Consider the following 22,581-nt stretch of genomic DNA (forward strand, 5'->3'; position numbering starts at 1 on the left):
ATACCCGTAGCAAGTAAAGCCATGGAATAAAATAATTCACAAACCTATTAAATCTTTCCCTTTTTTAGTGTGACAAAAAATGTGCCTGCTGATTTGTTGTTCACACACCTGCATCCCTTGTCATATACACTCACCTACATATGTATTTGGACAGTGAAGCTAAGAATGACAATTTTGAGTATTTTGGATTTGAGATCAAATGTTTCATATGATGTGACAGTACATAAAGCCATATTTTATTTGATGGTATTTTCATTTAGCGCAGGAAGATTCGCAGCGACAACGGAGTGATCAAATGAAGATATGACATATGTGTGTATCTAGTTGTCACTCATTGTCATGCAAAACATGCACTAGGCCTTCTATGTCAATTGTTTCAGTGCTAAAACTCTCAATGTTACATCACAGTTGGTGGTCTTGTAGCTGGACTAGACTGTCAGCCTCAGGACACTGACCCTGTCTGTGAGTTTACTTGTTTTGACAGTGATACTCCATGGAAGTAGCTTGGCAATACAAAACGAAAAGATATAAACCAGCCAAACAGCATTTCTGAAATTGTTGTCAAAATGAAGTTTAGGACATTTTTATTACATTCTGTAACTAATATGTTTGGCACCAGTAAAGGGGTTGAGTCCATTCCAAGTCTACAAGTCTACAAGTCTCTTCACTCTTTGATCAATAGCTAATGGATTTCCCTTTGTTGCCTAAGCCTAATAGGGTGTCATCCACACATATGAAATGATACCTGTGAAAGTGAAGTATAAACACAAACACCTTTAACCTTCAGGTTTTTGGCTTGTGATTCCAGTTGTCGTTGAACACTTGGCCATATCGGTGCTCAGCTATGCCCAGCTTTGTTTGGGTGTTGTGTGTCTAGGAAAAAGGATGTCAAAGCACTAAGGTGGTGAGAGGTGTTTCCTTGTGACACTGTGCAGCACACACATGGAATGTATGTAGAGGTGGAGGTGGAGGCAGCAGGCTCGGATTCTTTCAGGGAGGCAGCCTGCTATCGGACTGGCTTGACACCCCCCCCAACCTCTGCACATCCTGTCTGTGCTAAGACACAAACACTCAACTAAAAGCCCTGAAAAGTAAACACCCACCTCTGGCACAGACAGCCACACCCAGTTAACACAGATCAGACTGACACACACACACACACACACACACGCACACACATGTACACACAGTCAGACTCACACTTACGCACTTACGTATACCACACACAGACTAAACAAAACAGACACACTTTATAACAAACAAACACACAGTGGGCGTACACCCCCCCTCAAGTCACTCTCAAAACAACACTGGTTAATGACGTACACAGCATATTTACGTAAGTTAACATTACATCTCTATATTTAGTTGTATTATGATGAACAAAATGGTATCATAATCTAAAATGTTACATTTTCTGATTTAGTTCATATGAATAAAGTGAAAGGCTATCATTTAATTTTATTTCATCAACAAAAGGTGGGGGCCCTTCAAAATGTTTAGCTATGTTGCACAAGGCTCTTCCCTTAAAGCTGTCTATACAGGTAATTAATTTTTATATAACCTCAATTATGACCAAATTCTTATTTACAAGGGCGGTCTGGCATGTGGCGATGTGAACACACTGACACTCCTGCTAATGGGCGTGAGGGCGGCTATTCTCTCATAGACACGCAGGCACTGCGACAATGCGGCCCTATGGCCCAGCCCCAGAGACTGACTACCATCTACCACTTGAACCAAGAGGCCAGCGGCCCGGGAAGATGAGGGGTGTTCTGGAACGGAAACAGCTGGTGGAGAGCGGAGAGGACATTAATCTAGAGGGGAAGACAGGATGGCAGGGATGAGAGGTTGGGTATTAAAGCCTGGTATTAAGGGTGAGGGGAAGAGGGCCTTTTGTGTGTGTGTGTGTGTGTGTGTGTGTGTGTGTGTGTGTGTGTGTGTGTGTGTGTGTGTGTGTGTGTGTGTGTGTGTGTGTCTGGTCTGTTCACACTCTTTCTGTACTGTTTATACAACCTAAGACAGGGCAAACAACTCTGACAGCATTTTCTACTAAAGTTACCTCTGATTCTCACTTTCCTCACATTCAGGAGAATAGTCATGGTCTAGCTGATTTAGAGCTAGAATGTTATGGCTCTGCTTCCTGGCATGATGATTACTTTCTGATTCTTTCTGATTTACGCAGCTGTCACACACAGGAATTTGAGATTCAAAGTCTTTATCTACAACTGAGATACTTTGGAATGGTGGAATTTGGTTCAAATAGAATGGAGCTCGCCATACTCCGAGGCCAATTCAATTTCTCTTTTAAAAGGAACTTAAGTGGAGGAGGAGGAGGGGAAGCAGGGCGGCATCAGTCTCTCAGACAGTAATGGCGGCGCCACTGCTGTTTAACAATCAAAGATGGGAGGCGGGGGCTACTGAGGAAGTCTCTCCCCAAAAATACAGGTGTTTGGTACAATCAAAGTAGCAGCTTGCAGAAATAACTGGGTTTGAAGTTGAAAGGGGAGGCAGAGAGCGAAGGAGAGGGGGCTGCTGTGGTGAGTGAGTGTCTAGGTGTGTTTGCATGAAGAAGGGAAGAAAAAAAAGGTGACTCAGTCAGACTCAGAACCCCCGGCAGCCGGTACCTCCTCTTATGGGATTTTGAATAGTAAACAAGGATATGGGAAGTCTACTACTGTACACTTACTGTGTACTCTAGTTGACTTTTTTTTCCCTCAGAGGGGAAATGAGGCTTTACCTGGCCAATCCCTCTGGAGGCTCCAACGGTGATATTAGGCTTTAGCCGAGACACCATTGAAGTTCCCATGGGACTCACGTAAAACATGCTTCATGGTTGGTTAGTCAATATTAGGCTACTTACAACAGGTTACATTTAAATTAGATTTTTATCTCTATGAGACAAATCTGTACAAATAAAAGTTAAACAAGGTATAGACATAAACAAAAAGAAACTAGTACACCATAGACACGAACACATCAACTATGAGTACGATTATGACAATTGTCTCCTTTATCATTTGCATTTTTTAAATGTATTTTTATCCATCTCGAAACCTCTTAATGATATTGGAGGACAAAGGAAAAGGTGTAACAGAAAACTACAAAAGAGAAGTTCCTTGAATTGTTTATCATTGGATACTTCAATGAAACGGCTGTAGTCCAAGGAGAATGGCCAACAATGTGACAACGATATGATAGATGATTCATTTCATAGGGATTTGTGGGATTTTTTTTCCTGCTGCATTCGACTAGAGAGATTCAGCTATACAGAATGTGCCTCAGGACTAGAGAGATTCAGCTATACAGAATGTGCCTCAGGACTAGAGCACTATATAAGCCTCAGAGAGTGTGAATGGATTTATATGAGTTGACACATAGGGTTGATGAGGTCTATAGTGGGTCCTTGGCACCCGGGTTACAGCTGAAGGATTTAAGGTCCAAAATGATGGTGTGTCCTGTCCTGAAATGGAGTCTGTGAGACGGTGTACTGTCAGTATATACGATATACTATATATTTACAGTATATGACTAAGCATCTCCGACCAACTGCTAGAGGTTCAAGTCCAGCTGTGAACAGTGTAAAGGCCTACGAGCAAATCTACGCCTGAAAGAGGGCGGATCGAATTTTAGGTAAACCACCTTTGACATCTGAACAGACTACAGTTTAAGTACGAGCCCTATCAAATGGTCTTTGATGTCAGTTTGAGGGGTTGAAGGTCAAATCCACGAACATACTCAGACAATTTAGAAACACACACAACCTTATGAAAGACGCTTAAAAGAATGCAATCACTGACAGAAAAGAGGCCAACATGCCGTCTAAACAGATTTAAAACCTTAGGAGAATTTGTAAGCCCCTTGTAATTGATCTTAAATGCACTGTAATTAAATGTTATTAAACAGTCTCTTTTGGAGTTGGAAGAATTTTATTCACAAGGAAATATGCCTGACTATTGAAAGACATTGGTAAACATCATTTAGGCATTGTGTGTGGTCCCCAATTCAGCAACTTGATCCCTCTCTGTGTACATGCGTATCCAGATTAATTTCACTAGTGAGAACGCACACAAGATCAATCCCCTATTGAAAGGAATTCTTTCTGTGTGAACTTTTCAATACAGGTTGGGAAAGCTAGTAAGTATAGAAGAAAAGCATACATCCCTTATCAAAGAAGCACTTTTATAGCACAGTGCATGTAGGCTACAGTTTTCTGTTGTAATACACTGTCAGTCTGTTTTATTGAAACACGCTACGCACATACAGGGCCTTCAGAAAGTATTCACACCCCTGGACTCTCCACATTTTGTTGTGTTACAGACGGAATTTAAAATGGATTAAATTGAGATTTTGTGTCTCACTCTGTGTGCAATAATAGTGTTTAACATGATATTTGAATGACTACCTCATCTCTGTACCCCACACATACAATTATCTGTAAGGTCCCTCAGTCGAGCAGTGAGTTTCAAACACAGATTCAACCATAAAGACCAGGGAGGTTTTCCATTGCCTCACAAAAAGGGCACCTATTGGTAGAAAATAAAATAAATCAGCCGTTGAATATCCCTTTGAACATGGTGAAGTTATTCATTACACTTTTGATGGTGTTAATACACCCAGTCACTACAAAGATACAGGCATCCTTCCTAACTCAGTTGCCAGAGAGGAAGGAAACCCTCAGGGATTTCACCATGAGGCAAATGGTGAACTTTAAAAAAGTTACAGAGTTTAATGACAGTGATAGGAGAAAATTGAGGATTGATCAACAACATTGTAGTTACTCCACAATACTAACCTAATTGACAGAGTGAAAAGAAGGAAGCCTGTACAGAATACAAATATTCCAAAACATGCATCCTGTTTGCAACAAGGCACTTAAGTAATATTGAAAAAAATGTGACAAAGTAACTTTAATACAAAGTGTTATGTTTTGGGCAAATCCAATGCAAGATGTTACTGAGTACCACTCTCCATATTTTCAAGTATAGTGGTGGCTGCATCATGTTATAGGTATGCTTGTAATCGTTAAGGACTGGGGTGTTTTTCAGAATAAAAAAATCTATAGAATGGAGCTAAGCACAGGCAAAATCGTAGAGGAAAACCTGGTTCAATCTGCTTTCCACCAGACACTGGGAAATTAATTCACCTTTCAGTAGGAAAACACAAGGCCAAATTTACACTGATTACCTAGAAGACGATAAATGTTCCTGAGTGACCGAGTTATAGTTTTGACTTAAATCTGCTTCAAACTCTACGGCAGGACTTGAAAATGGCTGTAAATTTACAAAGATTTTGAAAACCATGTTTTCACTTTGTCATTATGGGGCATTGTGTGTAGATGGGTGTGAAAAAAAACATACATTTAATGCATTTTGAATTCAGGTTGTAACACAACAAAATTGTTACGGTTCATGGTTATGATCAGGACTTTTTTTTTTTTTTACTGAAAATGTGAATCAGTCAATATTTCATAATTTGATACGAAACAAAATACATCTGTATCCTATTATGTTGCAGTCCAACCATAGACACAATGTACATGCATTATTGACACAAACTCAGCGTTTTAAAAACTGCTGCTTCAGAGAAAGAGAAGAAGACGGCAGTAAGTAAGTAAACCACTTCCCGCCGGTCTGTCTGTGGCCTCTGTTTGTCAGTTGATTTGAAGTCACTCCACCAACATGCTGTGACAGGAAAGGAATTAACTGAGAAGAGGGAAAAAAATAAAACACTTTAGAAGAAGAGGCTAATAAAACAGTGAAGAGCAGTGATGTTGGATTGGATTTAATCCGTATTTTCATTGGTATGACCGACAACAGTTAACAAGTGTTTCCTCTCATTTGGCAAAAGTAAGAGGAACAGCTATGTATTTGGGCACCACTGAGCTTTGATAAGGCACCTACACTGCCTGTAACATGCAGAAGATGAAAGGATATGATACTGTTTTGTAAATTGTGGTCTCTTGACGGTTGACAATTGAACTGATACTGAAGGTTATATAAACAGGTTACAGTAGATTGTGTATGCATAACAATTAAGAGATACAATCTGTGCTATAGAGACCTGTTGCCAGTAGTTTACATAGGATGACATAGGAGCCTACATGGTGACCAGACCAGTGACAATAATGACCAATGCAATGTTACCAGATGCCACTGTGTCACCATGGGGTCAATAAGATGGGTGACATGTATTGGTGAACTCAGCTTTGATGTTTTTGAATGAATCATAGTTTATTCAGTTATAAATGATTTATTCTTTTTAACACGCAATCTAATAAACAAGTAGGCTACTGTATTGTAAGTGACTAGCTGCTAGTAATGCATTAGTGCATTGCGACATAATTCTTTATAGAATTGCTTTGAGTAAAGTTTTTCTGAGAGTAAGTCGCAGTGGGCAAACATTAGAGCCATTTGAAATACAAGTATTATACACTGAGACAACCCCAAATGATGTAACAAGAGTGTTCAAAGAGTTGTCAACTTTCTAATGGGTCCGAATGTTGTAACGTAAGTGAGCCATGCCCATGTACCATCTTTAAAGGAAAGGCACACACCGAAAGAGGGCGGAGCCTGCGAAAAGAAAAAGAGACATAGCCTATTATAAACTTTGCCACCATTGAGTACGCTTACCTGTACGTGGAAGCGTTGTCTTGTCTCACCTGAACTGCTCGAGATGGAGGGAACTTTATGATATACCAGGATATCTATTTCTTTATTCGAGTTTTTTTTTATTTTACCAAAGGCTTTTACTTGACTTCTGCCAAGGTGATTTATTTATTTTCATACCAGTGAATATAATAGGCTACAAAAAGCTATTCGTACATCGCGTCGGAATAGAACTACGGGCACCATTGGATAAACAGGTAGCTATATATGTTTCAATATAAAGGTTTTTGTTTCATAAGCATCGCATTGTTTACCAACAAGGTAACCGTTGCATTGTATTTCTTGTGTAGTGGAACAATATCGAAGTGACGGGTACATCCTTTTGACAGTTGCATGAACAATGAAACAGAGGACTGTACCTGGAATAACTAGAACCACTTGAAATAAAGAAATATGGTAAAAAATGTAAGCATTTCTTTTTAAGAAAAAGTAAGAAAAAATATTGGAAATATCTTAGTGTAAGTATTTATTATCTTCAATTTGTATTTTAATTTAGATTTGGAAAGACATATTTCAATTCATAATCTGTAATGGAAGTCGTGAAGTCATGAATATATATAAATATATATATATTATTGTAGGCCTAATTCAAATTCCTTCCCCACTCATGGAAAGGATTGGGTTTGAGTGACAGGTGGTGCATTTGATACCATATTTGAAAACAGAAAAATGTGTACAATTTGCATCAAAATAATGTAGAATAAAGTAGAAATTTGAATAAATCTCCTTTCCAGTTTGAGTTCATATTTAGGGGAATGTTTCCTGGTCACAGATGAAACATAAAGCAGTCCCTAAAAGGTTGTTGAATGTCTCCTGTTTTTATGTTTTCACCACCCCAAAGACCTCGATTTAGAAATTGGATATCTCACACAAGGGTATTCATTATGATTGAGGGAAACAATTAGCACCAGTAATCTGTATGCCTTCCAATGTTGAAAAGCACACTGAGGCTGATGGTGAACCATCATCACCATCAAAACCAACAATCAAAATCAACGAAAAAGCATTTTAGGAATTTTTTAAAATATTTTGTTTTACAATAAATGGTATTCCAATTATTAGAATATGTTATAGTGAATCTTTTACCAATTTGTATAGGGGAGTAGCCTATCTTGCACTCTCTCGTACAATATATTCCAATGCTGTGGTAGACTACAAAACTACAGTATGAATGTTATGGTGACTGAAATGCATAACAAGGTGACTTTTAGTTGACAGAAATAAAACAACATTACATCATGCCTCACATAGAGCTGCGTAGGCCTGATTCTCTTCAACCTAAATTGATCCAAGACATTCAGGACCTTGATAATGTATCTGTAATCAACAGGGGCAGGGAACAACCCATTCAGTGAAAGGGAATGATATAATCCTAGGTGATTTAAAAATTAAAAATTAAACAAGAAATCACGAATGTCAGAACTAATCCAGTTGACAACCCAAATAACACTGTATTAGAAATCCAAATGCAATCTATGCGTATATACACCAAAAACAATATGTACAGCAGTAGATCGAGAATCCAGTATATGTAACAGAATGCAATGTACAGCAGTGGATACAGTGCCTTCAGAAAGTATTCACACCCCTTGACTTTTTCCACATTATTGTTATGTTACAGCCTACATTTAAAATGTATTCAATTTAGATTTTGTGTCACTGGTCTATAAACAATACCCCATAATGTCAAAGTGGAAAAATGAAAAGCTGAAATATCTTGAGTCAATAAGTATATTATGGCAAGCCTAAATAAGTTCAGGGGTAAAAATGTGCTTAACAAGTCACATAATAACTTGCATGGACTCACTCTGTGTGCAATAATAGTGTTTAACATGATTTTTGAATGACTACCTCGTCTCTGTACCCCACATACAATTATCTTTAAGGTCCCTCAGTCGAGCAGTGAATTTCTAACACAGTTTCAACCACAAAGACCAGGGAGGTTTTCCAGTGCCTCGCAAAGAAGGGCACCTATTGGTAAAACGATTAAAAAAAACAGACATTGAATATCTCTTTGAGCATGGTGAAGTTATTAATTACACTTTGGATCAGGTGTCAATACACCCAGTCACTACAAAGATACTGTCGTCTTTCCTAACGCAGTTGCTGGAGAGGAAGGAAACCGCGCAGGGATTTCACCAGTCCAATGGTGACTTTAAAACAGTTACAGAGTTTAATGGCTGTGATAGGAAAAACATATGGATGTATCAACAGCATTGTAGTTACTCCACAATACTAACCTAAATGACAGAATAAAAATATTCCAAAACATGCATCCTGTTTGCAATAAAGCACTAAAGTAAAACTGCAAGAAATGTGGCCAAAAACACAACACATCACTGAGTACCACTCTTCATATTTTCAAGCAAGGTGGTGGCTGCATCATGTTATGGGTATGCTTGTCAAGGACTAGAGAGTTTTTAGGATAGAAATAAACGGAATAGAGCTAAGCACGGGGAAAATCCTTGAGGAAAACCTGGTTTAGTGTTCTTTCCACCAGACACTGGGAGACAAATTCACCTTTCAGCAAGACAATAACCTAAAACACATGGCCAAATATACTTACCAAGACAACATTGAATGTTCCTGAGTGGCCTAGTTGCAGTTTTGACTGTAATCTAATCTATGGCAAGACTTGAAAATGTTTGTCTAGCAATGATCAACAACCAACTTGACAGAGCTTGAAGACTTTTAAAAAGAATAATGTGCCAATATCGTACAATCCAGGTGTGCAATCTCTTAGAGACATACCCAGAAATATTCACAGCTGTAATTGCTGCCAAAGGTGACTCTAACATGTATTGACTCAGGGGTGTGAATATTTACACTACAGTTCAAAAGTTTGGGGTCACTTAGAAATGTCCTTGTTTTTGAAAGAAAATCACATTTTTTGTCCATTAAAATAACATGAAATTGATCAGAAATACAGTGTAGACACTGAAAATGTTGTAAATGACTATTGTAGCTGGAAATGGCTGATTTTTAATGGAATATCTACTTAGGCGTACAGAGGCCCATTATCAGCAACCATCACTCCTGTGATCCAATAGCACGTTGTGTTATCTAATCCAAGTTTATAATTTTAAAAGGCTAATTGATCATCAGAAAACCATTTTGCAAATAAGTTTGCACAGCTGAAAACTGTCTGATTAAAGAAGCAATAAAACTGGCCTTATTTAGACTAGCTGAGTATCTGGAGCATCAGCAGTTGTGGGTTCGATTACAGGCTCAAAATGACCAGAAACAAATAACTTTCTTCTGAAACTCATCAGTCTATTCTTGTTCTGAGAAAGGAAGGCTATTCCAAGAGAGAAATTGCCAAGAAGCTGAAGATGTAGTACAACGCTGTGTACTACTCCCTTCAAAGAACAGCGCAAACTGTCCCTAACCAGAATAGAAAGAGGAGTGGGAGGCCCCAGTGCACAGCTGAGAAAGAGGACAAGTAAATTAGAGTGTCTAGTTTGAGAAACAGAAGCCTCACAAGTCCTCAACTGGCAGCTTCATTAAATAGTACCCGCAAAACACCAGTCTCAACGTCAACAGTGAAGAGGCGACTACGAGATTCTGGCCTTCTAGGCAGAGTTGCTAAAAAAAACATATCTCAGACTGGCCAATGAAAAGAAAAGATTAAGATGGGCAAAAAAACACAGACACCGGACAAAGGAACTCTGCCTAGAAGGCCAGCATCCTGGAGTCGCCTCTTCACTGTTGATGTCGAGACTGGTGTTTTGTGGGAACTATTTAATGAAGCTGCCAGTTTCCAGCTACAATAGTCAATTACAACATTAACAAAGTCTACAGAAAAAAATTGCTTTTCTTTCAAAAACAGGGAATTTCTAAGTGACCCCAAACTTTTGAACGGTAGTGTATGTAAATTAGATTTTTATGTATTTCGTTTTCAATAAATTTTCAATAGATTTCAAATTTTTTTCTTCACTTTGGTATTATGGAGTATTGTGTGTAGATGGGTGAGAAAAAAACATCTATTTAATCTATTTTGAATTCGAGGCTGTAACAAAATGTGAAACAAGTCAAGGGGTGTGAAAACTTTCTGAATGTACTGTATATTACAATGCTATATGAAGCTATATGAAGAATACAGTATATGAATACACAGAGTAAACAAAAATATAAAATAAACGGTCCAGTGTTTAATGTCTCTATATACATGGGACAGCAGCGTTGGCTGTGTGTGTGTGTGTGTGTGTGTGTGTGTGTGTGTGTGTGTGTGTGTGTGTGTGTGTGTGTGTGTGTGTGTGTGTGTGTGTGTATGTGTGTGTGTGTACTATGTGCATGTGTTTGTGAGTTTGTGAGCCTATTTGTGTGTGTATGAGGTGTGTGTGTGTGCGTGTGCGTGTAAGCTTGTGTGTGTGTTTTGTGTGAGTGAGTGAATCTATCTTTGTCTCTTACTACAGAAGATGGCTCGATGGATGTTGAACAGTCTGATGGCCTGGAGATAGAAGCTGTTTTTCAGTCTTTATGTCCCAGCTTTGATGCACCTGTACTGTCTCTGTCTGCTAAATGGTAGCAGAGTGAACAGACCGTGACTCGTGTGCCCCCGGTGATGTGTTGTGCTGACCGCACCACCGTCTAGAGAGCGATTTGGTTGAGGGCGGTGCAGTTGCCGTACTAAGCGGTGATGCAGCCTGACAGAATGCTCTCAATGGTGCATCTGTAAAAGTTTGTGAGGGTCTTAGGGGTCAGCCGTCCGAGGTTGTATAGATGCTGTTGCGCCCTCTTCACCATGGTGTCGGTGTGGTGGGACCAATTCAGGTCCTCAGTGATGTGCACTCCAAGGAACTTGAAGCTTTTGACCCTCTCTACTGGGAGAGGGTCACGATCAACCCCTTTGTTTTTTTTTACATTGAGGGAGAGGCTATTTTCCTGGCACCACTTTGCCAGGCTCTTACCTCCTCCCTGTAGACTGTCTAGGCAGGTTTCCATTGACCCAGGTTTATTCGACAAAAGCAATGTTGAATAAATCATTGCGACATGTGTAATGGAAACGGCAGTAATAAGCACATTTTTCTAAAGATCGACAACATTTTATTCCATTCGACGGGTGGATATTTATTTTGTCTAACTTTCTTTATTGTGACAAATGGTGATGGAAACTGTGTTTTTCAAATAAATGATGATTGACAAAAAATGGTTTATTATCATCACTTAACATAAAGCTCTTCAACCACTTCCTGTTATTCGAAGTAGGGGTGCGGAGGGTGCTGCAGCACCCCTTTGATTAATACAAATGGAATACAAATTAAACATTTCATAAATCACAAAATACTATTATTGCTGTGTGAACTAGAGCTTTTACTACTCCTGTATGAGCGAACAAAAAAATACTCCTCAGTACAAGTTACATAGCTACTTGTGAGTTTGAGTAGAATACTGATCAATCAGTGTATGGTAGGCCTACACAATAATCACTATACTAGCCCTACTTGTGTAAGCTCAACCTTGGAGATCAATTTAGGGCTTATTGTCAAACAGCTACAGTGGGGCAAAAAAGTATTTAGTCAGCCAACAATTGTGCAAGTTCTCCCACTTAAAACGATAAGAGAGGCCTGTAATTTTTTTATCATAGGTACACTTCAACTGACAGACAAAATGAGAAGAAAAAAAATCCAGAAAATCACATTGTAGGATTTTTGTATGAATTTATTTGCAAATTATGGTGGAAAAAAAGTATTTGGTCACCTACAAACAAGCAAGATTTCTGGCTCTCACAGACCTGTAACTTCTTCTTTAAGAGGCTCCTCTGTCCTCCACTCGTTACCTGTATTAATGGCACCTGTTTGAACTTGTTATCTGTATAAAAGACACCTGTCCACAACCTCAAACAGTCACACTCCAAACTCCACTATGGCCAAGACCAAAGAGCTGTCAAAGGACACCAGAAACAAAATTGTAGACCTGCACCAGGCTGGGAAGACTGAATCTGCAATAGGTAAGCAGCTTGGTTTGAAGAAATCAACTGTGGGAGCAAATATTAGGACATGGAAGACATACAAGACCACTGATAATCTCCATCGATCTGGGGCTCCACGCATACCTACTGTGAAGCATGGGGGTGGAAACATCATGCTTTGGGGCTGTTTTTCTGCAAAGGGACCAGGATGACTGATCCATGTAAAGGAAAGAATGAATGGGGCCATGTATCATGAGATTTTGAGTGAAAACCTCCTTCCATCAGCAAGGGCATTGAAGATGAAACGTGGCTGGGTCTTTCAGCATGACAATGATCCCAAACACACCGCCCGGGCAATGAAGGAGTGGCTTCGTAAGAAGCATTTCAAGGTCCTGGAGTGGCCTAGCCAGTCTCCAGAACTCAACCCCATAGAAAATCTTTGGAGGGAGTTGAAAGTCTGTGTTGCCCAGCAACAGCCCCAAAACATCACTGCTCTAGAGGAGATCTGCATGGAGGGCCAAAATACCAGCAACAGTGTGTGAAAACCTTGTGAAGACTAACAGAAAACGTTTGACCTCTGTCATTGCCAACAAAGGGTATATAACAAAGTATTGAGATAAACTTTTGTTATTGACCAAATACTTATTTTCCACCATAATTTGCAAATAAATTCTTTCAAAATCCTACAATGTGATTTTCTTGATTTTTTTTCTCATTTTGTCTGTCATAGTTGAAGTGTACCTATGATGAAAATTACAGGCCTCTCTCATCTTTTTAAGTGGGAGAACTTGCACAATTGGTGGCTGACTAAATACTTTTTTGCCCCACTGTAAATACTTACCTCAAACATAGGTGTTTAAGAAGGATACCGTAATTTGTAATTAAGTCTAAAAGGAATTTGGGTGCCAAACCTACCAGAGCAGTTGAATTTCTAAATGACATTTAAATGTCAAAGTTGACAGGCAATATGCCCCAGAGGACCCTAAGCCTCACGGGTTTTCACAATGGCTAGGGAGTTTTCCCATTCAATGACCATAGAAATGGGAAGGTGTATTAGAAGTTTCTTTCGTTGTCTAATACAATGAGACAGGAGTTGTCATATCACTCGTGTACTCTATGTCCAACTGTCAACACATGGGTTGTGCTCCTCTGTGTAGACCTGTCTCGATATGAGTCATGATGATTTATTGACACACCAGTTGAGACACTTCCTCTACTCCATCTTCACATTTTGATTGAGTATTTGAATTGGAATTTCATGTCTGTGCAAGAGTGTTTACAAATATGCTCAAATTTGGACACATAATGCGTAACATTTACAACATTTGATGTAAAACCACATGAACATACAACAAATCAAGGTTGTTGCATTTGTCCATGATACTAGTAGACAAACAACTGTCAGGCAGTCACTATCCTACAGGGATCTTAGTCTTCTATAACGTCTTGGAACCTGTGACGTTATATCACATATCAGACTAAACTACAAGATTTTCTCAACTCAAACACCATTCAAACACAAACACAGATATTTAGAAGTAGGCGTACAGATACTTTATACTGAACTGACAATTCTAAATGTCTGTGTTTGATAGAAATACATTTTGGATGGTAAAAAAGAAAAGTATGGAGAATCCACAAACTCCGGTCCATTATCAGTTTTTATTCATTGGTGTGACAGTTAAGATTGGGAATCTTATTCTGCTATTAAATTGAATCTGTACTTTTCCCTTTACTGGCTGAATCAGAACGATAACCAACATGGAATAACCCCAAAGTCAGTTCGTCATCTACCGTGATGCGTTCCTCCCCTGGAGCACCTCATCCTCTCTAGACTAGTAAAGCAGGGGGGCTGTGCTGGGTCTTGGTAGGGCAGAGTCTAGTAAACTGGGGGGGGCTGTGCTGGGTCCTGGTAGGGCAGAGTCTAGTAAACTGGGGACTTTGTTAGGTCTTGGTCGGGCAGGTTTTACGATGCAGCCCTGTCCTCCTGCACCTTCCTCCTCCCCGGCTCCCCACCCCCAGGGGCCCCATGCCAGCTGTTACTCTCAGGGTACTCTTGAGTGTTCCAGCCAGCCACTTTTGTGAATGGAGGAGGATCGGCCACTTTCTTACTTGTTTACAGGGCTATTATATCAGAGAGCGAACGAGGAGGGGGAAGAGAGAGAGAAAGAGGGGGACGCTTCACGCCACTGTGCATCTGACTCGCATTCCCCCAAAATTACAGAGCATCGGTGGAGCTCTGGCTCCAGGGCGACGTGAAATAAACCAGCTTGACCTTTAACACCAGACCTCTAATTCTGGAATTCCAAACTAATCACTTTACGATTTCATTCCAACTCAAGAGCATCTCCTCTCTAGTGTCTGAATAGGGCCATGGGAAGGCCAGTTCAAAGCATAGCTCGTAATCCTGTTGGTTTTCAAGGCTTTGTTTGTTGTCTCAGCAAATTGAAAATCAATTGAAGGGATCTGCGCTTGACTTGGGCCCGTGCTCATTGGTAGGGAGTACCTGCATCCCAAATGTTCTATTGCTTGAGTACCAGTACCTAACGTGTACTGATACCTTTTCCATTCCCTTTCAAGCACTGGAAGGGATAAGAGTGAATCTGAATCTCGCAAGTTGTATGCTATCTTTTCAAAGTTTCTGTAAGTTGTGGAAATAGCTTGGCTTTAATGGTTTTGTGGACAAGGGACAGGATGCAGGTCTACCATTGAACCTTGACCTTTCTATTGAAGCTTAATTGTCTGGGTGCTGTATGGTCTCTCCCTCCCAGATATGGTATTACGACCTAGGATCTTCAGACAAACAAGATAGTAACCTCTTCCGACCCTTACTGCTTTACTGTTTCCTGCAGTAAAAATAATGGCATATATTTGGGGGGTAGACGACAACTCATAATTTTGGGCCAGAACATTTTTTTAATCATTTTCGTGTCTTGAACCAAGTAAGCGTCTCCTGTAGATTGGGTTACAGCTTTTTGACAAAAATGTCTCTCGACTCCTATAATTTGAACAGGTGCATTCCGTCACCTCTCAAAATTCTAAGGTAACCTAATTTGTGGGGTATGTATTATAGCATTTGTATGGTCCATTGGAGTTTACCCACTGCAATGCAATGGGGACAAGATGCTGACTGTCTTCGAGCATGCTGCCATAATTATATGGATAAAGTCATTGTTCTTGTGTTATTGTTGGACTTGTATTCGCAGGCTCCTGAAAGCCATCAGTCAGAAACGGTTGGTGCATGCTGCCGCCAGTGTGTAGGAGGCAGGTTTTTCATCGCAATGTCTCTTTTTTTGTTAGTTGCCTCGAAGGGATGTTGTTGTAAATCATGTGTGATTCATAAAAAAAACTGGTTCTTCTGTCTGCTTCTTCTCCGAAAATCTCAGAGATGTACAAACACTGTAGATCTTGGCCCGCAGCCATTACCTCCCTGGATCGTCTTCCTTTTTTACCTCTGTCTCTGCACGGGGCTGTTCCTGTCAACACTCCTCTCTCTCTTTCTCGCTCTCCTCCTCCTTCCTCCACCACCTTTCGTATTTATCTCCACTCTGCCTCTGCCTCTTCATAGAGCTGCTCAAGTTGTTTTCTTTGTTTTCTCTTTGACTGTCCTCCACCATGGGAAGTACCTGGCATCGGATGAATTTGGCAGGTTTCTGTCCGGACACGTTTCTGTTCCCCTCGTCTCCTTCCCCTCATTCCGTCTGCTCTCTCCTCGGCCACGCAGCGTGAGAAATGGGGTGGGTGTCCATAAAGACGGGGGCGTGTCTGTTGGGTTTGGAGGGGAGGGGGGGGGGGGGGGGGTTACCTGTGGTTGGAGGATTTGAGATCAAGTATTTGCATGTTTTGTGTTTGTTACATTGTAGCCCAACAGTATTTCAAGTCATCTGGCTAGAAGCAGTAATCTTACAATAATTTACATTCCGTTTTTTTGTCCACAGGTCTGTAATCGTGGACAGAACCCTGAAGCTCTCCATCCAGCCATGTGGTAGTCTACACATCTTTACCCGGTTATCAGTCAGCCCACCACACCCCGGACCCACCCGGCTACCGCTCACTCCTCACCAGACTCAGCCTTCAACACCAGTATCCCACAGACAGCAGCTGGTCTCATGGCCCACCCCTATGAACCCTGGTTACGGACAGCACCCCCTGGTGGCAGCTCAGACGAGATGAACGTTCCCTCATGGTGGGACCTCCACACCGGGCCAGGGAGCTGGATGGACCTGCAGGCGGGCCAGGGTGTGGGCTTACAGGCAGTTGGTCAGAGCTCCATGGGGCTGCAGTCTTCCCTGGGGCCTTACGGCTCCGAGCCCCAGCTGTGTTCTTCTGCTCAGCTAGCCCAGCTCGCCCCAGCCTCACACTCAGCTCACTCTCACCTCTACCCCCAGGATGGCTTCAAGATGGAGCCGCTGGGAGGACCTGAGCTCCTGCAGCCGGAGTCATACTCCCTGGAGGAGCCACAGGAGGGTGCCACCTCGGTCCGGCCCAAGCCCCAGCGCCGCTCTGCCTCCAGGGGCTCAGGCCAGTCTGTGTGCCGGTGCCCCAACTGTGTCCATGCCGAGCAGATGGGCCAGAGCACTGATGACGACCGGAGGAAACACATGCACAACTGCCACATCCCGGGCTGCGGCAAGGCCTACGCCAAGACCTCTCACCTGAAGGCCCACCTGCGCTGGCACAGCGGGGACCGGCCCTTCGTCTGCAACTGGCTCTTCTGCGGCAAGCGCTTCACGCGCTCTGACGAACTTCAGCGACACCTGCAGACACACACCGGTGCCAAGAAGTTCAGCTGCACCATGTGCCCCCGCGTGTTCATGCGCAACGACCACCTGGCCAAGCACATGCGCACGCACGAGTCTCCATCCGGTCCAGGGGAGGAGAGGATGTATGGAGAGGGGGGCCGGATGGGGAAGAGCTTTGACACGCCTTCTCCTCAACCCTCCCACGCCACTGCATCTGACACAGAGGCACCCCTTAAGCAGCCGAAATGTGAGAAAGACCCCTCTGGGACAGGATAGTCCAGCTAACTGTATCCCGTCCACATCTGGAATGCTATACAAATAATGTACAGTCGGTGGGCTACTATCAGCCCCTTTCTATCAGACAGAGAATCCATAGTTTATAATACATGTAGTCCAGTGGAGGTAGAATCATAGGGGGTTTTATATTATAAATTGATAGTTTATTTCTACCAGATGCATTGAACAACATAAGGCAACAAAGGCCCCTCTGATTTTAATAATGCATCATATCACACATAACAGCACCATACAGCATAGACAGACATAAAACCAAAGAGCATATGTTACATCACCAACAGAGGACAAGCTGTCAAGTGCCTTACTGGAAGGATATCCATCTAAGGAGTCAAGGAAAATGATTTTTTAGATGTTGTCTTCCATTTAAGGATAGCTTTGGTGGCAACCAAACCAGAGCCAAAGCTTGCTAGCTGCTAGGACTTCCGTTGCTGCTACTACTATTATACCATCCATCCACAGAGACTTTGACAACGAGCTAAACTGAAGATGGTGCTTGATGTGTTTACAGTAAAACTACTAGCTACTTGGAGAGATATTTATTTCCAGGAAGCCATCAATCTCTCCAGTCTCCACTGCATACATCTAACTGAATTTAAGGCAATGGAAGTAGAGGGTTAGAATGTGTTGGTATGTTGTGTTGGCAGCCTTTCCCCACCCTTTAACCCACCCCCTTGCCTTGCTGTGTATAATATACTGTACGTGAGTGTATGAACATGTCACTGGAAAATTCCACACTGTATTTTTTGGTTTTGACCACGCATAATGTTGGCGTCAACCTTTCGCCAAAGAGCACCACAGTAAGCACCACTAAAATTCATTTTGGTGCGGTATGTGGGCGGTTCAAATAAAAAGGACGGCATTTGCTCTGTAGATGGCAAATGAATTTAAAGTATGGCACTTGAAGTGCAGAGATGTCCCACTACAGCACATTATGGCATGGTATTCATACTCCATGTTTTACGTCAACAAATATATTTTCTGTTTAATGTACATTAAGAAGACATTAATTGTGTTATCCATGTATTTCACTTACAGTAAATGTATCATCACATTTAAATATCCCTCAACTGTGACTGAAAAGCACCGTTGCTCATCTTTTGACACTCCTTACCTCGGCTATGCTGGTGTGAATGTTACATGATGACAGCGTATCTCATTCACAGGAAATGTGTAATTCCTTGGTCTTGTCCCTGATAGTGTACGATCCACACAATACCCATTTCACACTTCACAGAACCTACTGTAGTAACAGGCTGATAAGGATTTCCTCGGACAAAAGACAGGCTGGATACATCACTAATCATGAAATGTACGCTGGACTGAAATGTAAGCTGAACTGAAATCCCTAATTGAGAGGAACTTATGTAAACCATATTTTGTCACAACAACAACTTCCAGGATAAGCAACAATTCCTCCTCCAAGGTTGTTCAAGCATAAAACCAAAAACAGATAGAGTGGAATTGTTTAGAACCCATTTTGATATGAATAGTCATAAATAAGCATTTATATCTTGATAGAAGATGCACTTCGATAAAGTTTTAGGAATCCAGTATAGACCTTTCTAAATAGGCTTAGGCCTGTGTGCCGTGGTTTAGGCTTCTTAGCTTATAGTGCTCACTGTAAAACAAATTAGCCTTGTTAGGAAAACATTGTTGCATTTTGAGTAGCGACTTAGTCAAAATGTGCTTAGCTATGTAGAGATCTCTTACTGAGGTGTTTATTGTAGCCCCCATTTAGAAACATCCCTAAATAAAATAAAATGTGTTTTTTTGATGGTTTACTTGCCTTTAGTGTATCAAATGTGATGAAATGACATCACTTTGAGACTCATCTATTGCAAATCACTTGGGGCCTGATTCAGACTTAGGAAATGTACGCCTTTGCTACACACGTCTTTCCTACACACTTCACAGTAGTTGGTATTCAGTCTTACCTTATGCAGGTGCGGTTCCCTTGCGCGTGCTGATACATTTAATTAAACCGCTGTAAACCCGCCCACTTGCTGGCCAATAGATTTTGTTGTGGAGTTTTCTTTCAATAGGGTTTCCAGTACATTAATCTATTAAAGCTATCCCTTTAAATGTGGTGTACCTTTAATAGACTTGTCTTGACAGACTCATTAGAATATATGGATAGAACAGTTCAGAATATTAGGGATCAACGAAAGAAAGCCATGTAGGCCTAAATACACGCATATTCATCTCCTTTTCAGCACCAATTGGTAGATCTTGTATATTATTTAGGGTTAGGAAAGTATTTATGAATAATCAGTTATGAGGGAATTAAGTCAAGACAAGGTTCAAATATGGCGTATCTGAGGGCCTCCCAAGTGGCACAGCTGTCTAAGGCACTGCATCGCAATGCTAGAGGCGTCACTACAGACCCCGGGAAGTCCCATAGGGCGCCGCACAATTGGCCCAGCGTCCTCCGGGTTAAGGGAGGGTTTGACCGGTGGGGCTTTACTTGGCTCATCGTGCTCTTGCGACTCCTTGTGGTGTGCCGGGCGCCTGCAGGCTGACCTTGGTTGTCAGGGTTTGGCGGGTCATGTTTCGGAAGGACGCATGACTCGACCTTTGCCTCCCGAGCCCATTGGGGAGTTGCAACGATGAGACAAGATCAAAATTGTGGAGAAAAATACTAAAATAAAAAGAACATGGCGTATCTGTAGACACAGCTTCTTTAAAAAAAAATGTCCACCCCAAACAAATAGCAAGTGAATAGCATGCTATTCTCATGCTTAAGTTCAAGGTCAGAATACCTGTAGAGAGAAAAGTGCATAAAAAAGGAATGATATTCCCTACTACACGCGCTTAACTCAGGTCAGAATTCCCCTGTTGTAGTGCATTTCCAATAGGCCTACCTAGGAACACTTGATACATGTATAAAAAAGGCCTATTGGCTATCTCTATTATTATTATCGTCAATGCTATTATTGAGTTGTATGTGTTAGATAGGAGCAGATTGAAGATTATTAAAATATTATTTAAAACTTACCTTATTTTAAGGATTACTGTAGTATGTTGTCGCAGTAGATATGAATTTAAACAATATTTTGTAATAATTTAAGTACTGCTGTACTATTGCTTGGTTTTAAGACTTGCTTGTAATTTTAATAGAGAAATGTCCTTTATGGAAATAAAAATAGAAAGAAGTATGACGTATGTTGTCTATTTATTCAGTACTTCATCATGATTTATTATAAGACGCACTGCTGGAACCAGCTCGTGTGTATGTGTGTGTGTGTGCACAATGCTGCGCTGTGCATTGTCCTTGAACGCACCCGGAACAGGTTTTTGATGTGGCTCTTGTCTTGAACGCATTCTGTGAGTAAGAGGAGACATAGGGAAAGTTAAAGGAGCATGGAGATGTCTTAAAGAGGAAATGGGAGTCAGGAGAAGCAATGGATGCAGAGTTTTCTATGTTTGAGACAAGGGTGTTGGAGAGCTGTGGAGAAGATAACGTGTGTTATATGATGTTTAAGCATGCACTGGACAGTGTGTTGGAAACAGTGTTAGGGTTGTATAATAAGGTGTGGAAGACTGGGGTGATACCTGCTGGGTGGAAAATGTGAAGTGATATTGCCATCTGTAAAACCAGGTAAAGATCCGACTAGGGCGGGCAGTTATAGGCCTATCGCAATTACAACCAACATGTGTAAGTTGATGGAAAAGATGATAGTGAGTAGGATTATGTATTTCTTGGGAGTTAGGGGTTTGATGAGCTTAGCACAGAGTGGGTTCAGGACAGTGGAGGCTGGTTGGAGGAGATATAAGAGGACAGGTTCATTGTAATGGATGGAATTGGATAAATGTAACGGAGTCAAACGTGGTTGCCATATGTTTGATACCGTTCCATTTATTCCATACCAGCTATTACAATGAGACTGTCCTCCTATAGCTCCTCCCACCTGCCTCCTCTCATTCAGGAGAGGGAGGTCTGCCATGGTTGCCCTGGTGACAGTTAGTACAGAGATAACCAAGGCCCTGACAATAAAAGAGGTGATGAGTGTTGTGTATTTTGACATTGAGAAAGCTTACGATATCGTGTGGAGAGAAGGGTTGTTGATCCAGTTGAGTTCATTGGGAATTGGGGGACGTCTGTATAACTGGATCATGGATTTCCTGTTCGATCGAGTCATACGGGTGAGGGTGGAGTTAGAATTGTCAATGTGGTTTGAAGTGGACAATGGTACTCCTCAGGGAAGTGTGGTTAGTCCGATGTTGTTCACCCTGATCATAGATGACAGATTTAAGGAGGTGGGACAGGGAGACTAAAGACGGAAGGAAGTTGCTGTTAATGAAACTCGAAAGGATGGGAGTGGTGGCAAGCTTTTGTTTGGTTCCTGCCCACGTGAGTGTGGAGGGTAATGAGAAGGCCGATGTGTTGACTAAGGGTGCTGTGAGGAGAGAGGGGGTAGATATTCAGGTCCCACTGGGTCGCAGGGAAGTTAAGTCCTTGATCTGGGCAAAAGGGCTCAATTTTTGACAAAGGGAGTGGGATGCTAGTAGTAAGGGGAGGCCATTTTATTGCGTGCATCGGTCAGTAAAGGAAGAGGTGGGGAGTATGGGATGTAGGACAGAGGAAGTTGTGTGCAGTAGACTACGATTTGGGCACACAGGTTTGAATGCCATGTTGTGGATAATAGGAAGACGTGAAACAGGTCTGCATGATGAATGTTTAGTGGAGGAAACGGTGGAGCCTGTGTTGATATTTTGTGAATTGTATGACAGGGAGAGATTGTCTGAGAGGCTGGACGGGGTCGGGGTTTGGGTGTTGTAGTGGGGGAGGGAAGGGGAGGGAAGTGGTGTCTACGGCTCTATTTCACTTTGTTAGAGGAACAGGACTAATGAAGGGAATTTAATATAGTTACACCGTGACTAGCCTCACACTCCAGTACAGTAGGTGGCGGTGTATGCACCTTCAAAGTTTGATGCTATCCGCCAACCCAATCCCCAAGAAGAA

At 41.6% G+C, this 22,581-nt stretch overlaps 1 protein-coding gene across 2 annotated transcripts; it reads left to right on the top strand.

Annotated features, from left to right (window-relative positions):
• The first annotated feature begins 6,608 nt into the window (after positions 1 to 6,608).
• Positions 6,609 to 20,060, top strand: LOC112264485 (transcription factor Sp6-like). Of its 2 annotated transcripts, none has more exons than XM_024441118.2 (2): positions 6,609 to 6,865; positions 16,518 to 20,060. In XM_024441118.2, exon 2 carries the CDS (start codon positions 16,689 to 16,691, stop codon positions 17,595 to 17,597), a length of 909 nt encoding a protein of 302 aa, XP_024296886.1. In that variant the 5' UTR covers positions 6,609 to 6,865; positions 16,518 to 16,688; the 3' UTR covers positions 17,598 to 20,060. The 2 variants fall into 2 exon arrangements, with proteins under 2 accessions (XP_024296886.1, XP_042158634.1); XM_042302700.1 differs by lacking the exon at positions 6,609 to 6,865 and adding an exon at positions 16,019 to 16,316.
• The last annotated feature ends 2,521 nt before the right edge of the window (positions 20,061 to 22,581 follow it).

This window comes from Oncorhynchus tshawytscha, linkage group LG02 (assembly GCF_018296145.1).
Source record: "Oncorhynchus tshawytscha isolate Ot180627B linkage group LG02, Otsh_v2.0, whole genome shotgun sequence".
Taxonomy (NCBI): Eukaryota; Metazoa; Chordata; class Actinopteri; order Salmoniformes; family Salmonidae; genus Oncorhynchus; species Oncorhynchus tshawytscha.